This window comes from Mya arenaria, chromosome 6 (genome assembly GCF_026914265.1).
Source record: "Mya arenaria isolate MELC-2E11 chromosome 6, ASM2691426v1".
Classification (NCBI taxonomy): domain Eukaryota; kingdom Metazoa; phylum Mollusca; class Bivalvia; order Myida; family Myidae; genus Mya; species Mya arenaria.
The window spans coordinates 32787631-32803231 of NC_069127.1; the positions used below are offsets into that span (position 1 = coordinate 32787631).

A 15601-nucleotide genomic window follows, 5' to 3' on the forward strand; every position below is an offset into this window, starting at 1 on the left:
GGACACGACAGCCTATAATCATTGTCCTTATAAATATATGCAGAATTCCACTTTAAATAAACACCTAAGTGTGACCTTGACCATAGAGGTAAGGACACTGGTCTTGCATGCGACACGTCATCTTGGTATGTGGAACAAATGTGGCAAGTTATTTTAAAATCTTCTATACAAGGGAAAGTTACAGCCTGGACATGAGTAATTGAGACAGACACAAGGGCGGACAGATGACGGACGGTGCAATTTTAATATGCCCACCTTTGGGGACATAAAAAGAGAATTGGAAGTGAATTTGGTAAAAATTAGATGAAGGTATGGGGGATTTCGAAACATGTGCAACCAAATACGTCCAATGGTGGCTCAATGGGAAAGACAGAAGAGAGGAGAAAGATCTTGTACCATGCACAAATATAAGCGGTGGTTCTGAGAGACCCAAACCCTTCATGCACCAGTTAATTGTAACCTCGGCCCCCGAGGTCCGGGGAATAGCGGGGACTTTGACTTTCGGTCCAGCCAAGCCCGGGCAAAATTTCTGCCTAGTCCAAATAATTGTACGTTGACGGATTTTTTTTAGATTTTTGATATGGCAAATCCTTCACGTACAATCCAATGTTTCCGATCGGGATTCCGGGTTAAAGCATATTGCGTCTATAAAATATAATAAAAACAAGAAATATTACCAGATAATGTTATTTTATATTAGTTCCGTACACCAAAAATAAATATCCAACTTATAATTATGAGTTTGACGGCTTTTCTTCATTTCATTCTGTCAAAACATAACGATATATACATGAAGGGCACCTGCAAGGCTTCAGGGCACAGTTTTAAATCGCTCGGAACACTTCGGCCATGGCCGAGTTGTTACGATTGTATAACGAGGTCTATCTCGAAGCTTTGTCGGAGGAGGCCGAGTTATTACGATTGTATCGAGTTGTTCCCCTTCGCTTAATTGTTGTCTGTGTCAGTCAACTTTCGTTTTATTTGAAAGGTAAACAACTTGTTTTAATGCATTAAATGCTTGTTTAGTGCAACATAACATTTCGCGTACATGGTAAAATATGAATATAACTCTTTATGATCAATTTCAACCATAAAATACTTCACTTTAAACAATTTCAATCGTTTTTTGCACATTCCCCTTTAGACGTTAGGGATTGGAAGAATCCCGTATAACACGTCTATTATTTTAGACTAAACTTCTGCCCTGCGGGAACGATCTGCTAGTTAACCCCCACCATATGCCCCCGCACCGAAGGGACCCTAGTTAAAGCCAATTTCCCGCTATATTTGCGAGAAGACAAAAGCAACGCAGTCACCAGGCACTGGGAGGCCTAGGCTACTGGAAGGTCAAACGGGTTGCGAAACAGATGACATTTAATTTCAGACATTTTTAGAAAAATAAATGTGTTTCTTACCTAAAGTTTGAAAACGTAGCTACATCGGTCTTGTTTTCTTGATTTACAAAATATGTTTCCTCAACCAGCCATGTGTTTAGTGAAAGCGCGCAAGTTTCCTTATAGTAAATGACAATTTCAAATCAAGGGGAAGTAACTTTTCTTTTATTAGATGGAGCTAGCATTTACAAGCTCGTGATTGGTTTCGTATTCAATTTCCAGTTTTAGAATAATGCAGATTCGAGTTAGAAGTTTGACGAATAGAGTTCTGCATTTTAAATAAACGAGTTTATTTATAACGACATATCTTCACTGTGATTTGTTAATATGGACATGCTTAGTTTCGATTACCCAGTTTAAGCGTATTGCGGTTTGCCGTAATGCGTTAGCCACATAGCGGTTTGGTGTTTAGCATTAGACACATAGCGGTTTGCAACATCGTGAAATTCGCTAGCATGATACGGACAATGTATATTCATGAAACATGGAATACATTATGTAAATTACGATATAGCACTTTATAACAACGATTTAAACAATACATGAATGGAATGTATTGTAAGAGATTACTAATAAAACATTTAAATGTTAACACATTGCCAATTTCATTTTTGACCCAAATACCGCTCCATAAATCGCAAACTAGAAATAGTCGTTATTCTTATGAAGAACAAATACATGGGTGAATTCGGCTTCTTAGGTTCTTACACATGCAAAGGCAATAATTGAAAAGGCAACATAGAGGGTTTGCTAGTTTACATGCCAACTCCTTTAAAAAAAGCAAGTGATGAGGACCAAAAGCCTTGCATGTTGATAAATCGAAGGAATTATCAGATAGGGTTATCGGACATGCATTTGGATTTAAATCGACACAAGCAAGGAGGGTAATTGACAGTCAGAAAACAAGATCAAAGTTTTTTAAATAATTATAGCTTTTTCCTCGCAACTTCTATGGTCCGAAAAGGCCTACGCTTACCCGATATACACATAAATCAACTACCATAATGTTATACCATAATCATCAATACCCAAGACAGACACAATCGTAACAGCGTGTACATTGATAGCGGGTGCGAATATTAAGTCAGTTAAGTTACAGTCCAGATTAAGTATAGGAAATAAACAAATAATATCATTCTGTAATATGTCCGTAAGAAGCATATGCATGTTGATAAAAAGTGTATGTCATTGCTTTTCAAGCAATATTGCATTTTTTTTTGTAATTTAATCATTTATCTGTAGGTAGTAATCATCAATCTTATTTATAGGAAAGCGTGTAAACCAGTCTTTGGTTATAAGTTTAACTTGATTGCAACTGCTTGATATTGATCGTTGAAGACTGTGATCATAAACAAGTCAGACAGACTAAACAGTAGTGATTGGATATTAATTTTGCCTGTGGGTAAGTTATGTATATATTACATTGATCTTAAAGGCCTAGTTTAAGCCTTCTATAAGTGACCCACCCATTTGTACACAACCTCAATCTGTTAATTGATCTTAATCTAATTACCTAATTGTCTTATAAGATATCCGATCTGAGTATCCTGCTGTGCAGTTTTGGATGTTTAATTATAGAAATGGACCCTTAATGGCCCTGATCCAAAAACCGAATACACAGGAAATTGGCCCCTACTGTGACACCAGTGCAATTAGCAGGACATGCACAACAGGGGATTATTATGCCAAATAATCCTTAAACTAGGTTTTTAATGCGTAAAAGCTTTTTCAAGACTATATAAAACATCCTTGTAAGCAAATTACGATTTCAATTGATAAAGCCTTTACTATCAAATAAACGAGCACCCGCAAAGTCTTTGTAAACACTTGCCATTGTGTGCAGGAGTCTATGATCGGCCGTACAGCAATTACGGGCCGCTTTGAAAAGAAACTAATGGTGCGTAATAAGAAAACTCATTAAAGCGTAAAGTATACGTTGCATAATAGAGAACAATTTATTCACAAAGATACACCAAAACAATTGGATATCTACACTCGAAACTCATAGAAATAAATATCACTCGAAGAGAAAAGGATTGAAAACAGTACAGTGTATCGAAAGTTACAGACTTTCCATAGTAATGTTATTAATGTAACTCGCACATGGTAAAATGCACTTTTAAAATTACGATTTAAGGTGTGGCAAATCATTAATTACGGCTGCGATGTTGCGTGATTGGTTGACATTATCACGTGATGTTATCAATGTATCATTAATAGGTCAACATATTCATCAATTTTGTTCATGTCTCAGTGGTCGTGTAGACTAGACGGCTGTTTTATATTTTTTCTTCGCTTTACCGGCGTGGGTTCGATCCCCACTAAAACCAATATACTTAAGTTATGATATAAGTGTATTTTTTCTGCAATTTCGATTTTATTTAGTAAAATAATGATAAAATAAGTGCTTTTAGATGCATCAGCGGGAATACTTGGTCCAAAAACATGAGCAAGTCAATTTTAACATTTAACGTATGCCGTCTGAAACTACACCACCTAACTCAAACAACACACAGTGGCTGAACATGGAACATTCACCCGACCAAGCATTCAACCAGCATGTTGACAACATACTTGTAGCAGGTGATTTTAACATCAACATCAGCTTGAATTCGTCAAATAAAATGTGTAGATTAATAGACTCCTTATATTCTAAATTCTGAACAGCTCATTAACTCACCAACTCACTTCATCGAGCACTCTAGTTCACTTATTGACCTCATGTTCATTAAACACACTAATCAAGTTCTTTTAAGTTTCGTCGCAGATCCAATTGTTCCAAATCTTGTCCGGTTTCACTGTCCGACTGTTGCTGTCGTAAAATTCACAAAACCTAAGCAGACTTACTTTCAGGACCAAATATGGTTATATGACAAAGACGATTATGTAAAATATAACGATAAACTCAGATCCACCGACTGGTCGTTCATCGAAAACAATCAACATCTAGATGCTACCGCAGACCCAATCGCTAGCTCAATCTTAAAATCAGCCTCTGGGAGCATTCCAAATAAAAACGTAACTATTCGTTCAGGCGACGTCCCTTGTATAAACAAAGAGGTAAAACAACGAATCAGAAAACGTAACAAATTACACCAAAAAGCTAAACTTTCAAATAATGCACTGGCTTGGGAACAATTCAGTACCTATCGCATAAAATAATAAACGAAATTAACTCAGATAACATAACAACTAAAGTATGGTTCAAACTAGCTAAACAACTAACTCAAAAACAAACATCTTCACCAATTCCAACTCTTATTGATGGAACAATTATTGATGAAGAAAAGGTAGACCTTCTAAACCCCAGCAACATCCCCTTTTTACAGTTGAGAACGTTCCATCCACTTTCCTCTCAGAAATATTATTGACAAGCCAGGACGTTAGAGGTGCAATTTCCTGTATTGATCCTAGTAAAGCTAGTGGCCAGTGGTCCTGACTCGATTAGTCCTAAACTTATTAAAGAGGGCAAAGACGAACTTGCTTTACCTCTCTCGAAATATTTTAACAGATTGTTGGCAAACTCTACCTTCTCTCCTCTATGGAATTTGGCGAACGTCTGCCCAATTTTCAAAAAAACCCTGATCAATCTAGTCCCTGCAATTATAGATCAATATCACTTTTTCTAAGTTGTATTGGCAAACTCATGCAGCGCTGTATCCACAAATACCTCTACAACTACCTCATCTCGAATAAAATACTTACATCCTTCCAATCTGGTTTCATCAAAGGCGATTCTAGCGTCAACCAGTTAGGTTTATTTTACAACGACGTCAGCAAAGCCTTAGATGAAGGGAAAGAAGTAAGGGCTGTCTTTTGTGACGTTTCAAAGGCGTTCGACCGGCATCATGGCCTTATTCATAAACTGTCATCCATCGGTATAAGTGGTTCACTTCTTCATTAGTTTTCCTCTTATCTTTCTGACCGCAAACAACTGGTAGTCTTATCCAACTCTGCTTCAGGAATCCTCACTATCAACGCTGGTGTTCCTCAAGGATCTATCCTTGGTCCTTGATGTTACTGATTACTGATTTTAACAATCTATTTTAAATAATAAAACAGTGTAAGATAGTATTCAGCTTTATGAGGATTAAATAATTATAAGAAAGAATAAATTGAAAAACAGAGTAACACTCAAGAAACATATAGACGGTTTTTAAAAAAGCATAAACTTTACATGTACAATCGTACGCATTTTGTAAAATTCAAGATCAGAAGAAGGTCATTGCAAACAGAACAGTAATGAACATTAATATTTTGACGGATGTCATTATTATTGCAAGATATTTGATACATTTGTTTCAATTGTATATATACCATAAAAACTAGAATCATGGTGCGTTTCCAATAGATAAGGAAACGACGAAGCATTTATCGGATGGACCTGTAATCATATTATAAAAGGTTATACATATATCATCTTGCCCTCAGTCGTTATAGTGATTAAGGTGAAAATCAAGACAGCAGATGTGAACAGTAAAGGCATCCGGCGTATGGAATGAATTAAACTATTAACGAAAAGTAAAAAACTATACCGTAAAATATGTTTGTTTGACAGAAATACGCCAAGCGTGTCCAACTTCGTAATATCTGATACAAATTCATCGGCTGGATATGTGTTGATCTGTTAACATAACAAAAGAAAATGAACGCAGCCGCAAACAAGTTAGAACTTCAGAGATTGAATGGAGTGGATAGTAATGCAGACGAATTTGGAGCAGGATGTGAAAGCACGGACGTTAAAGATGATGTCGCAGTGGACATTTATGTTAACGACGGAAGTGTCAGTCACAGTGGCGACTATGCATCTGGTTCTAATGATTCTAGCTCAACAAGACCGGAAGCGGTAAGAGAGACGTGGTCAGGGCGGTTTGAGTTTCTCCTCTCTGTTGTGGGTTACACAGTGGGGCTGGGAAACATTTGGAGGTTCCCGTATTTTGTAAAGCGTAATGGCGGAGGTATGTATACACAATATTTCAAATATTATTAGAACAGAATGCATATAAATATATTGATATAACTTAGGAGCAATTTTGTTTCCGGATATAAAATGCAATACTTATTACTTAAAACACATGTTATTTAATAATCTGTACGAACATTGAGTCTCAAGTAATATTATCATAAAAAATAACCTTGTTGCAGGTGTTGCTCTGATTCCTTTCCTGCTATTTCTGGTCTCGTGTGGAGGACCTCTTTACTACATCGAGGTGTGCCTTGGTCAGTTCTCTGGAAAGTCCCCCGTTAATGTCTGGGATATATGTCCGTTATTCAGAGGTTCGTTGTAAAGAGTGTGTTTTCATCAGTATTTCCCATGCTTAAAAGTATTTGTCATGACCGATTGGGTATATAGTATTATATATTTTACTTGACTTTTGCTTAGGATAATTATTGTTTCAAAATATATAGCTGTTATAGGAAATATTAACTGCTAGTCTATACGTAGTTAAAAATTTAATAAGACAATTGTTGTTCGACCAGATAATTACTGTTCTAATTGAATTGACGTTCTAAAATTAAGCCAATTTAAATATCAAAATATACTAGTACTTCAAATCAAAATTAACTAATTTAAAATTGATTTCGTAATCGTTAGTTAGTCATAAAACAAGACTGAAAATAAAGCTTAATTTTGCAATATCATATATCTTAAGTCAGCTGTACTTTTATAACAATGTATGCTGAAATAAACTAGCCAAGAACACGGGACACATAGCATCACAATAGTTTCTAGTCCTAGAACATAAACACTAAATAAGTTTTATTGGTACATTTTGTGGCTACTGCTTTTTTCCAGGAATTGGGTTTGTGATGGTTGGATTATCCCTTATGTACATCTGGTACTTCGGGGCGTGTTTTGCCTGGGTCATCTACTACCTTTTTCACTCCTTTCATCCTAGGCTTGCTTGGGCCACTTGTGGTCAGCCTTGGAACACGGATTTGTGCATAGGTAAAGTTTACATACTCTAGAAAAATATAATTATTATTGTTGTAAAACTATTTTGTAATGTAAATGATCCTATTAAATACGCTTATTGTAAACTGCCCTTCGACTTGTATGCCCTTAGACGCTGAGATAAAACACAATTATTTTATATATAATAAGGAGTATGCTAGTGGTATTGACAAAAATACCTGCCGATTATATACTTATTTTAACCATTTCATTGCGCATGCCGGTATGCTTCACAATTATATCAATTATTTGCTTAGTAATGTGATTATGTTTCGTAGATTTCTAGCGACCGAATTATTTCAGATGCATCAACGAATTTGACGGAAAAGAAGTTGCAGCTGGCATCAAACATATCTGCTAAATTTAAATTTTCTACTTCGGCCACAGAATTTTGGGAGTAAGCGAAGTCTTTATGTATGAGAGCACAATGAGTGTATTACACACGTTTTATTAACTATTTAGTATTTACACGCTGTTTTGACGAAATATAAAAAAAGAAAAGTGTCGATACGTTGCTTATATTTTCAACCAAAAGCAAAAATCAGAGCAATTGGCAGTTGTTACTTCGTAAACATCTTTTTACGAACGTTACGACTACCGTCAATTGTACAATATTCTGACAATCTTGTTAATGTAACATAACGCAAGTGGAAACTAAATGACATTTGCAATTTAATTGATTAAATTCTCTTTTTTTCAGTTTTATTTATAATAAATGTATCACATGTGCTACTAAAATACTCTTAAATGTTGCAAGCTCACATACGATTTCCTTTAGTCTAAAACAGAACATGTTTTCCTAAATTTATATAAATTTACAGGTTCTAATGAAACTCGACTGTTTAAATGTTAAATCTATCATAAACGGTTTTGATGCGTTTTCAAGTGAAAAGCCTAAAAAAAAACGAGAACAAAGATCATTTAATAGAAAAACATAATAACTTTTGTTTTGTATGTTTAGATACAGGTGCTATAGTTTATGTTTATGTCTTTTTTTAAACGTTCTCTTTCGCATTGTTTTATGTTGCATGCGTTTCAATAGTACACGTTTAGGTCTTCAAAACAACGCTAGTTAGTCTTTAAATAGAGTAATTGAAGCCTTTGAAACAAGCTAAGTATCCACACATTTAACGAAGATCTTAATACTCAGTCTTATTCAGCTCAACGCTCAGGACAGAAAGGTAGGAACGTATAGTCTAGTTACTTTTGTGTAGGAAACAACGATCGATAGAGACAAAAGGAAAGAAATCATGGTTACAAATGCATGGTAAAAATTGACATTTGCATATTTTGCGAAGCATTTTGCCTCAACATTTTGCAATCATAGATTTTTGAAAAAATATTTTTTACATAATCTTCTCCAATGTATTTTGACACATTGTGATTTGTTTTTGTTTCATTGTATCGCTTGGATACATTGAATTAATTTATTCTCAATTAGTTTAACTGACCCCATAGGGATCGTTCTCGCTGTCGAGGCCACAGAAGTCAAATTTGCTTTTTCTATTTATTCATTCGGGTTGTTTCGCAGGAACAATGTATTGGCCAAGTCGCATGGTATAGACGACCTAGGATCTGTGCAGTTGCACCTGCTTGGTTGCCTGGCACTCGGATGGCTTGTGGTGTACCTTTGTCTCTGGAAAGGTGTCAAGTCACTTGGAAAAGTGAGTAAAATATTTGATTCAGATTTTGTTTTTAAATTATCATGTTAAATTCGCATACAGTTTATTAGGCTATCCGGCTGTTTTATGGGGGATGTATCACTTCGAGATCCTTGTTTACAGAGACCAAAACTTTAAAGCGATCATGTAAATTCACACAATGAATGTGATGTTATCAATGATATCTTTTTTACGTTGTTCAATATTTATAATTATAACAGTACTACTTTCAAAATGTATTATTGAGTTGATATGACTGAAACAACGTTTCCATACACGTATACATATTTCAATTTCGAATCGTAACAATACAACGTTTGTAGGTTGTGTACGTGACGGCGACATTGCCTTACGTTTTGCTGACTGTGCTCCTGATTCGCGGCGTAACTTTGGACGGTGCGGTTGACGGAATTAAGCACTACATTTATCCAGACTTAAGCAAACTCCTGAAAGGACAGGTGAAACAATTCTATTACAATTATAATAATTATTGTATCATCGGTATCTGTTTCCTTTGGTCTTATCAAACGATTACTGTTGGAAAAAGAATGATGACTGTTTACTTATCCTGGCAGTGTTGCTGAAAGTTTGATTGCAAAATCACGTCATTATAGCATTTACGTAATCAGTGCCTTTTGTGCCATTGGCATTTGTAAGGGCTTGTAACAGAAGATTCGAGTTATAATTATTAATATCACTACAGTTTATCACACATTTTGTTTTAGCACGTTAAGCGTATGCTTTCTTTCTTTGAAACTGTATCTTGTATTAGTTTTAAAACAAAATCACAAGCGCAAACTATTCCTAATCGAGTTTATTTTGTAAGCGAAACTTTCACGCACTTCTAGTAAAAGATATCTGAATTCACATCAATAATTATTGTAATAATACACGAGCACATGCCGCGAGTTGTTAATTTAATCAAAGAGTTTGTGGTGAAGTTACTGTTTTGTACCACAAATTTGCAAAGTTAAGTTAATAAGGTGTATCAGTAAGTATCGCTGTAATTTATCTGCACGATACTAATTTCACTGTTCGACTCTACCACTGTTAAAGATTTAATGTACGAAAGAAAACAAAAAAAGCATTAAAAGCTTGATGTTATTGATCTGATAAACCAACAGTTATGGATCGAGGCTGCGGTGCAATGCTTCTATTCGCTGGGACCGGCATGGGGAGGTGTCATCACTATGGCTAGTTTCAACAAGTTCAACCATAACGCATTCAGGTAGCAGTAGACTCCTTTGTTTAAATCTTTTTACATGATATATGTATTAATTCAGGAAAGAAAAGTCATTCTTGTTCGGATATACTTACTGATATCATAAATTATAAATATTATAAAAGTAAAATTGATGTCCTTATCAACATTATTTTTGTCTTAAAAGTATTATAAAGCACTTTTTTAATATATTAGGTATATTATGATAGGACGATTTTCTTGTGACCTACATATTTACTTACCGAATGAGACGTGATACAGGTCACCAGAAAAATCGCCCTATCATGATATTCCATTTATTACATACCTGCCTATCTGATTATTCCTTTTTAATTTAGGTTTCAATTTGATTTAAATTGACCGCCATCTGTCAAATGTCAAAAAATGGAATGGCTTTCGCGTATGAATGTGTTACGTACTCTTGTGTTTTGAAGTCAACGGAGGCTACTACAGCGAAACGAAGTCAGAAGTTACAGAATTTACTTTATGAAGCAAAGACGTAACGCAGCCATATTTTCACAAAGTGAATATTCGTGGGATTATTTGACGATCAATAAATTAATTGAAAGAAGTTCGTGAGTCAGTCGCTATTTCTATCGATGACGCGAATTCGCCTTCTTTATATTTCCTGAATATTTACATGCTTCTTGAGCGAGAGTAGTTCCGAGACTACACACGGTACTCGCATTATACGGAATCAGAAAACGACAGTATAATTTTTAATAGGCGTGTTGTATTTTCACTGTTGGATATTGAAAAGGAAATTGATAGGCATATCATAAAATGTATTATCACTTATCTTGGAAAACATGAAAGCCTAAGAACAACGTGTTTATCAATTGCTTTGTAGCTATTTTTTTTTAAATTATTGATAATTTTCAGGGATACGATGATCGTTTGTTTTGCGGACGGGTTTACGGGCTTTTCTGGTGGACTGGTTGTTTTTTCAGTTCTTGGGTTCCTTGCCAAGGAAACCGGCGTCTCAATTGACAACCTTCCATTTTCAGGTAAGGCTATTGATAGATTTATTAGTGCAGATTGATGGAAATCTTGGATTGAAATGTTTGGTTTCAAAGTGTTCAAACAGACGAAAGAGTTTTGTCATTTAGCCTAATTTGAGCTGGTTTATCAATAATAAAATCTCAAAACGAATATTCATTTTCTGTTAGTTGTGTTATAAATGTATTATACTGACCGGATTAAGTCAATGATATGTTTCATCCAATTTGAGATCATATGTGTTAGAAATTGTGACACTTATAGGTTTATGTATGTTTATCACTTTAACTACAACTCAAAAATGCATTTCCTCTATTAATTTATAACAATTAACTAATGGATCACACACCGTAACTGTATTGTTGCAGGTGCCTCCCTGGCGTTTATTGCCTACCCGGAAGCACTGAGCAGACTTCCATTACCGAACCTCTGGGCAGTCCTCTTTTTCATTACCCTCATTTTAGTAAGCGTCGACACAACGGTACGTTGATAGATCGATACCATTTTATTGGATTGTAAAAGTAAACCGAAATATTGCCCACCTATTTAAGTTGCTTATCAATGTACATGATGATAAAAGAAGTATGTCCCTTCTACAAATGACAATTTTCAGTATAACCTCAATAACCGTTATATATAAGTTTTTGTTAGGAAGCGGTATGTTTGGTTTGTACAAGATTTTATTCCGCTATTTACGTGGAAACCAAATGTTGATTCATCATATACTGCCACGTTTTTGAATCCTTTTTGAATTAGAACTTGGAAGTACTTATTGTTGGTGATCCATTTTAAAATCTCGTATTCATCAAACATAACTGAACATTGACAGATACGGTCCAACTAATATCTTTGTTGTTTTTTCATTGTCCACTATTCGGTTTACATCAGTGTGTTTCATTGTATTACTTAGCATTCATTCGATTAACAAATTGAATAACTCATTTACTGAAACATGCTATGCATGCTGATTTCATCGGGTTAATACTTACACTTATTTTAGTTTGGGACGTTTGAAACGGTAATTAATGCGATCGTTGATTATGATTTCCGGCGGCTCCATCGATATCGCATCCACATCACCTCTCTTCTTACCGTCCTGATTATTGTCGGCAGCATTCCTCTGTGCACTTCGGTAAGGACATAAATTATCAAACATTGACCGTTGATGATGAATGTTTTTTGGTTAACCTTAAAATTGTGTAGTATATTTCATTCAATGAAAATCATATTAACAATACGGCGTTGAAAAGGAATATCAGAGCGTGTACTACTAAGTTGATTCTATTAAATATACTCGTATTTTTCATTTAAGGAGCTCAGACGTTATCTACATAAATTTCCCTATCATAAATATGACAATTGAATCTTTCACATATGTATGCCTTATTTGAATGTGTTAAATACAAAGTTGTTAACAAATGATTTAATTTTTCAAAAAGCAAAGGTATTGTTGTATTAAGAAAACATGGATTTCTTAACCAAACTTTTGAATATTTTATCTATATAACGTAAAATGTTGTGATAGCGAAATAGGCAAAATCATACGATACCACCCGAGTTCCTTTTTTATACGCAAATTAGTTTTTTTAACAGTATGCTATTGAATTTTGTTATCAATACTGATAATCATGATGACGCCTTCGCAATTGATACAATTCATACCGGGGTAATTTTCCAGGGAGGATACTACATCTTTATGTTGACCGACTGGTATATCGCAACCTTCAACATCGTGTTCGTTGCCCTGTTGGAGACGATTGTCATTTCTTGGATATACGGTAAAGTGGGAAGAAAGAAAAATGACAAATTATTGTATACTTGCTAACGTTATGTGATTGAGTATTATAAACCTTTTGATATGGACGATGAAATACTTTTCGCAATACACACCCTAATGCTGTGCCCCATGTCATACAACACCTAACGTAGCACTAGTGCGCATTTATGCGCAAACCACAACATGATTAAAGGGAAAACTACTACGTATTTTAATTGATATTTTCCTATTGAATATAATCGTCGATGCTTGTGTCAAATTAAATCGTAATTAGTGAACGCAGGCAACGCGAGTTGACAACAACCCTCCAAAGTGACAGTCGAAAATGTTGATAATTTGTTTTTATATGGTAAAGTCTTATAAACAAAACTGATATTTGATTTGATTATATTCTTACTAATAATAGTAAGTATTTAACATCACCTCCTTCATTTCGATAGAAGACAAAACTGTTTGTTTTCTCATGGCGCCTACCATTATTTTGCTTAAAGTAAAACAAAAATTCTATGAACAGGACCATAACTCTTTTCCCATAACGTAATACGTATAAAAGTGTTGTTTGATACATACTCATTCAAACCAGTGACGTAGCTAAATGGTGCAGAGACATTTCCAATTTATTTAAAACAAACGGATTAATTGTGTAAGCACTTACCATTGTTATCAATGGAAAACATCAATCAAACCGAGAAGGCTTTTTCCTACAGATTGATTAAGTTTGTGCTTTATTGCGATTCTCTTTTCAATACATGTGTAAAACAATATTCATCTTTTTTCTAGGTGCAAACCGTTTCAGCGAAGACATCGAGATGATGACAGGCAACCGCCCGCCTCTGTTAGTCCGAGTAGTCTGGTCATTGGTTATACCAATATTCATATCCGTAAGTAGCTCGTGATTAAAGTTGCAACGAAATCTAAATCTGTTCTGAAACCATCGGGTTACCCGGAAGATATGGGAATACATACTGTTGTTAATCATACGTTTGTATCGACTTTTTTTCATTGGTCAAGCGAACGATCGGCGGAGCATACTTGATATCATATTTCATGGGTTGGGTTTTTCCCCTACTCATTTGCATGATCTAGAAATAGCGCACAATTTATATGCTATTTCACATATGAGTAGAATAACTAAAATAAATCTAGTTAAATACTTTCCGTATCATCTATTTCCGGTATAAGTATCACTGATTAATTGTCCGGAAGCAGCTCTTACTATGAAGTTTTGCTCGTTTGTTTTTGAGATAAAAATGTCAAGGTATAGTCACCCCCATGATGTAAGCGGCGACACAGTTATAACAGTTTTAAAATACGCCATTACTCCGAAATTATTCAAAATGTTCAAAAGAAAAATTGGAACAAATTTTGCCACAGACAAAACGCACATGTAATGCCAATAAATATAGTCCCTTGTTCAAATAAACAGACTAGCGTCGCACTCATTCAGCGATTGCTCCTGTTTTTATTTCTGACATACTCTAAATTACGATGTAAAGATATTCTATGAACAAGTATGTGAATATTTGATATATTGTGACTTCATATTATTTTGATATTAACAAGTGTTTAATGTGTCGAGAAAGAAATAATAAATATATGTAAATATAAAACCTATAAAATATATTTTCGTCCGATTGCAGTTGAGCAGAAATAGAAAATATTTTTTCAAGTTTTTTTTTTTTACATACTGCATGTTATTATTAGTAAGCAATATCTTTTTAAATGATACTGAGGTTACTTTGGGTCGCCAGGAAGCAAAATATAACATTACCAACGGCTCGATGAAATGGCAAACTTATTTGTACATATTAAGATATCTTTCTACACTGATATCTTTTTTTAAATTACTGCGCCTGTATCCGACAACATACGTTTAGACTTTGTTTGTTTGTCAATGTATTGCACCATCATCATATTAACTTATGTGTATTGATACCACTTTTATTGTTTAGAAAAAAAAACATTCAGATTTATAACGGTGTGATCAGTGCGAAAACACAATAATTATCTGAAATTTGATCACTGAATATCTTTGACATGAGATCTCTTCATTTATGCTAAGCTTTTTGTTAATAAAGTGATTGACTTTTTGCCTGAAATATTTTACTCATTATGATCATACATTTGATATGTCTTATTAGTAAATTATACATTTTCCATTAGACCATTCTGATTAACCTCGGCGATCAACTTCGGCGCGCCGTCGATCGGCAAGGGGGGTTACCAGTACCCGTACTATGCTGTTGTGCTGGGTGACGTGCTCGCCTTCGCTCCGCTGATCAGCATTTTTGCTGTGGCAGCTGTTTTGGTGTTTATTAAAGGCACGGGCACATTAACACAGGTTTGTTTCCTCGGCTTAGATATTATTTAATATATTAAGGATATTTTTAAATTATAAGACAAAAATATGAATATGCTTCAAATGTAAATGATAGAAAACTTAACGATACAAGACCGGTAGTCAAAACTTGACTTTAAACTTGACAAAACTTTAAACTGGTTTAACCTCCAAGTAAATATACTGACCGATCCAAGGCGGTACCTTTCTTGATAAACATACCCATTTTTGATATATAGTATAAATGCACTGTG

The 15601-nt window shown here is 34.8% G+C and overlaps 1 protein-coding gene across 1 annotated transcript; it reads left to right on the forward strand.

The window, feature by feature from the left end:
• Positions 1 to 2770: 2770 nt before the first annotated feature.
• Positions 2771 to 15193, forward strand: LOC128237731 (sodium-dependent dopamine transporter-like; the record flags this gene model as incomplete). Its single annotated transcript, XM_052953314.1, has 14 exons — positions 2771 to 2796; positions 5953 to 6352; positions 6540 to 6671; positions 7192 to 7344; positions 7654 to 7747; positions 8882 to 9014; positions 9335 to 9469; positions 10136 to 10239; positions 11116 to 11240; positions 11601 to 11713; positions 12233 to 12364; positions 12911 to 13010; positions 13790 to 13890; positions 15173 to 15193. Coding segments are annotated over exons 2-14 (1656 nt in total), but the record flags the coding sequence as incomplete, so codon positions are not given.
• Between the last annotated feature and the right edge of the window lie 408 nt (positions 15194 to 15601).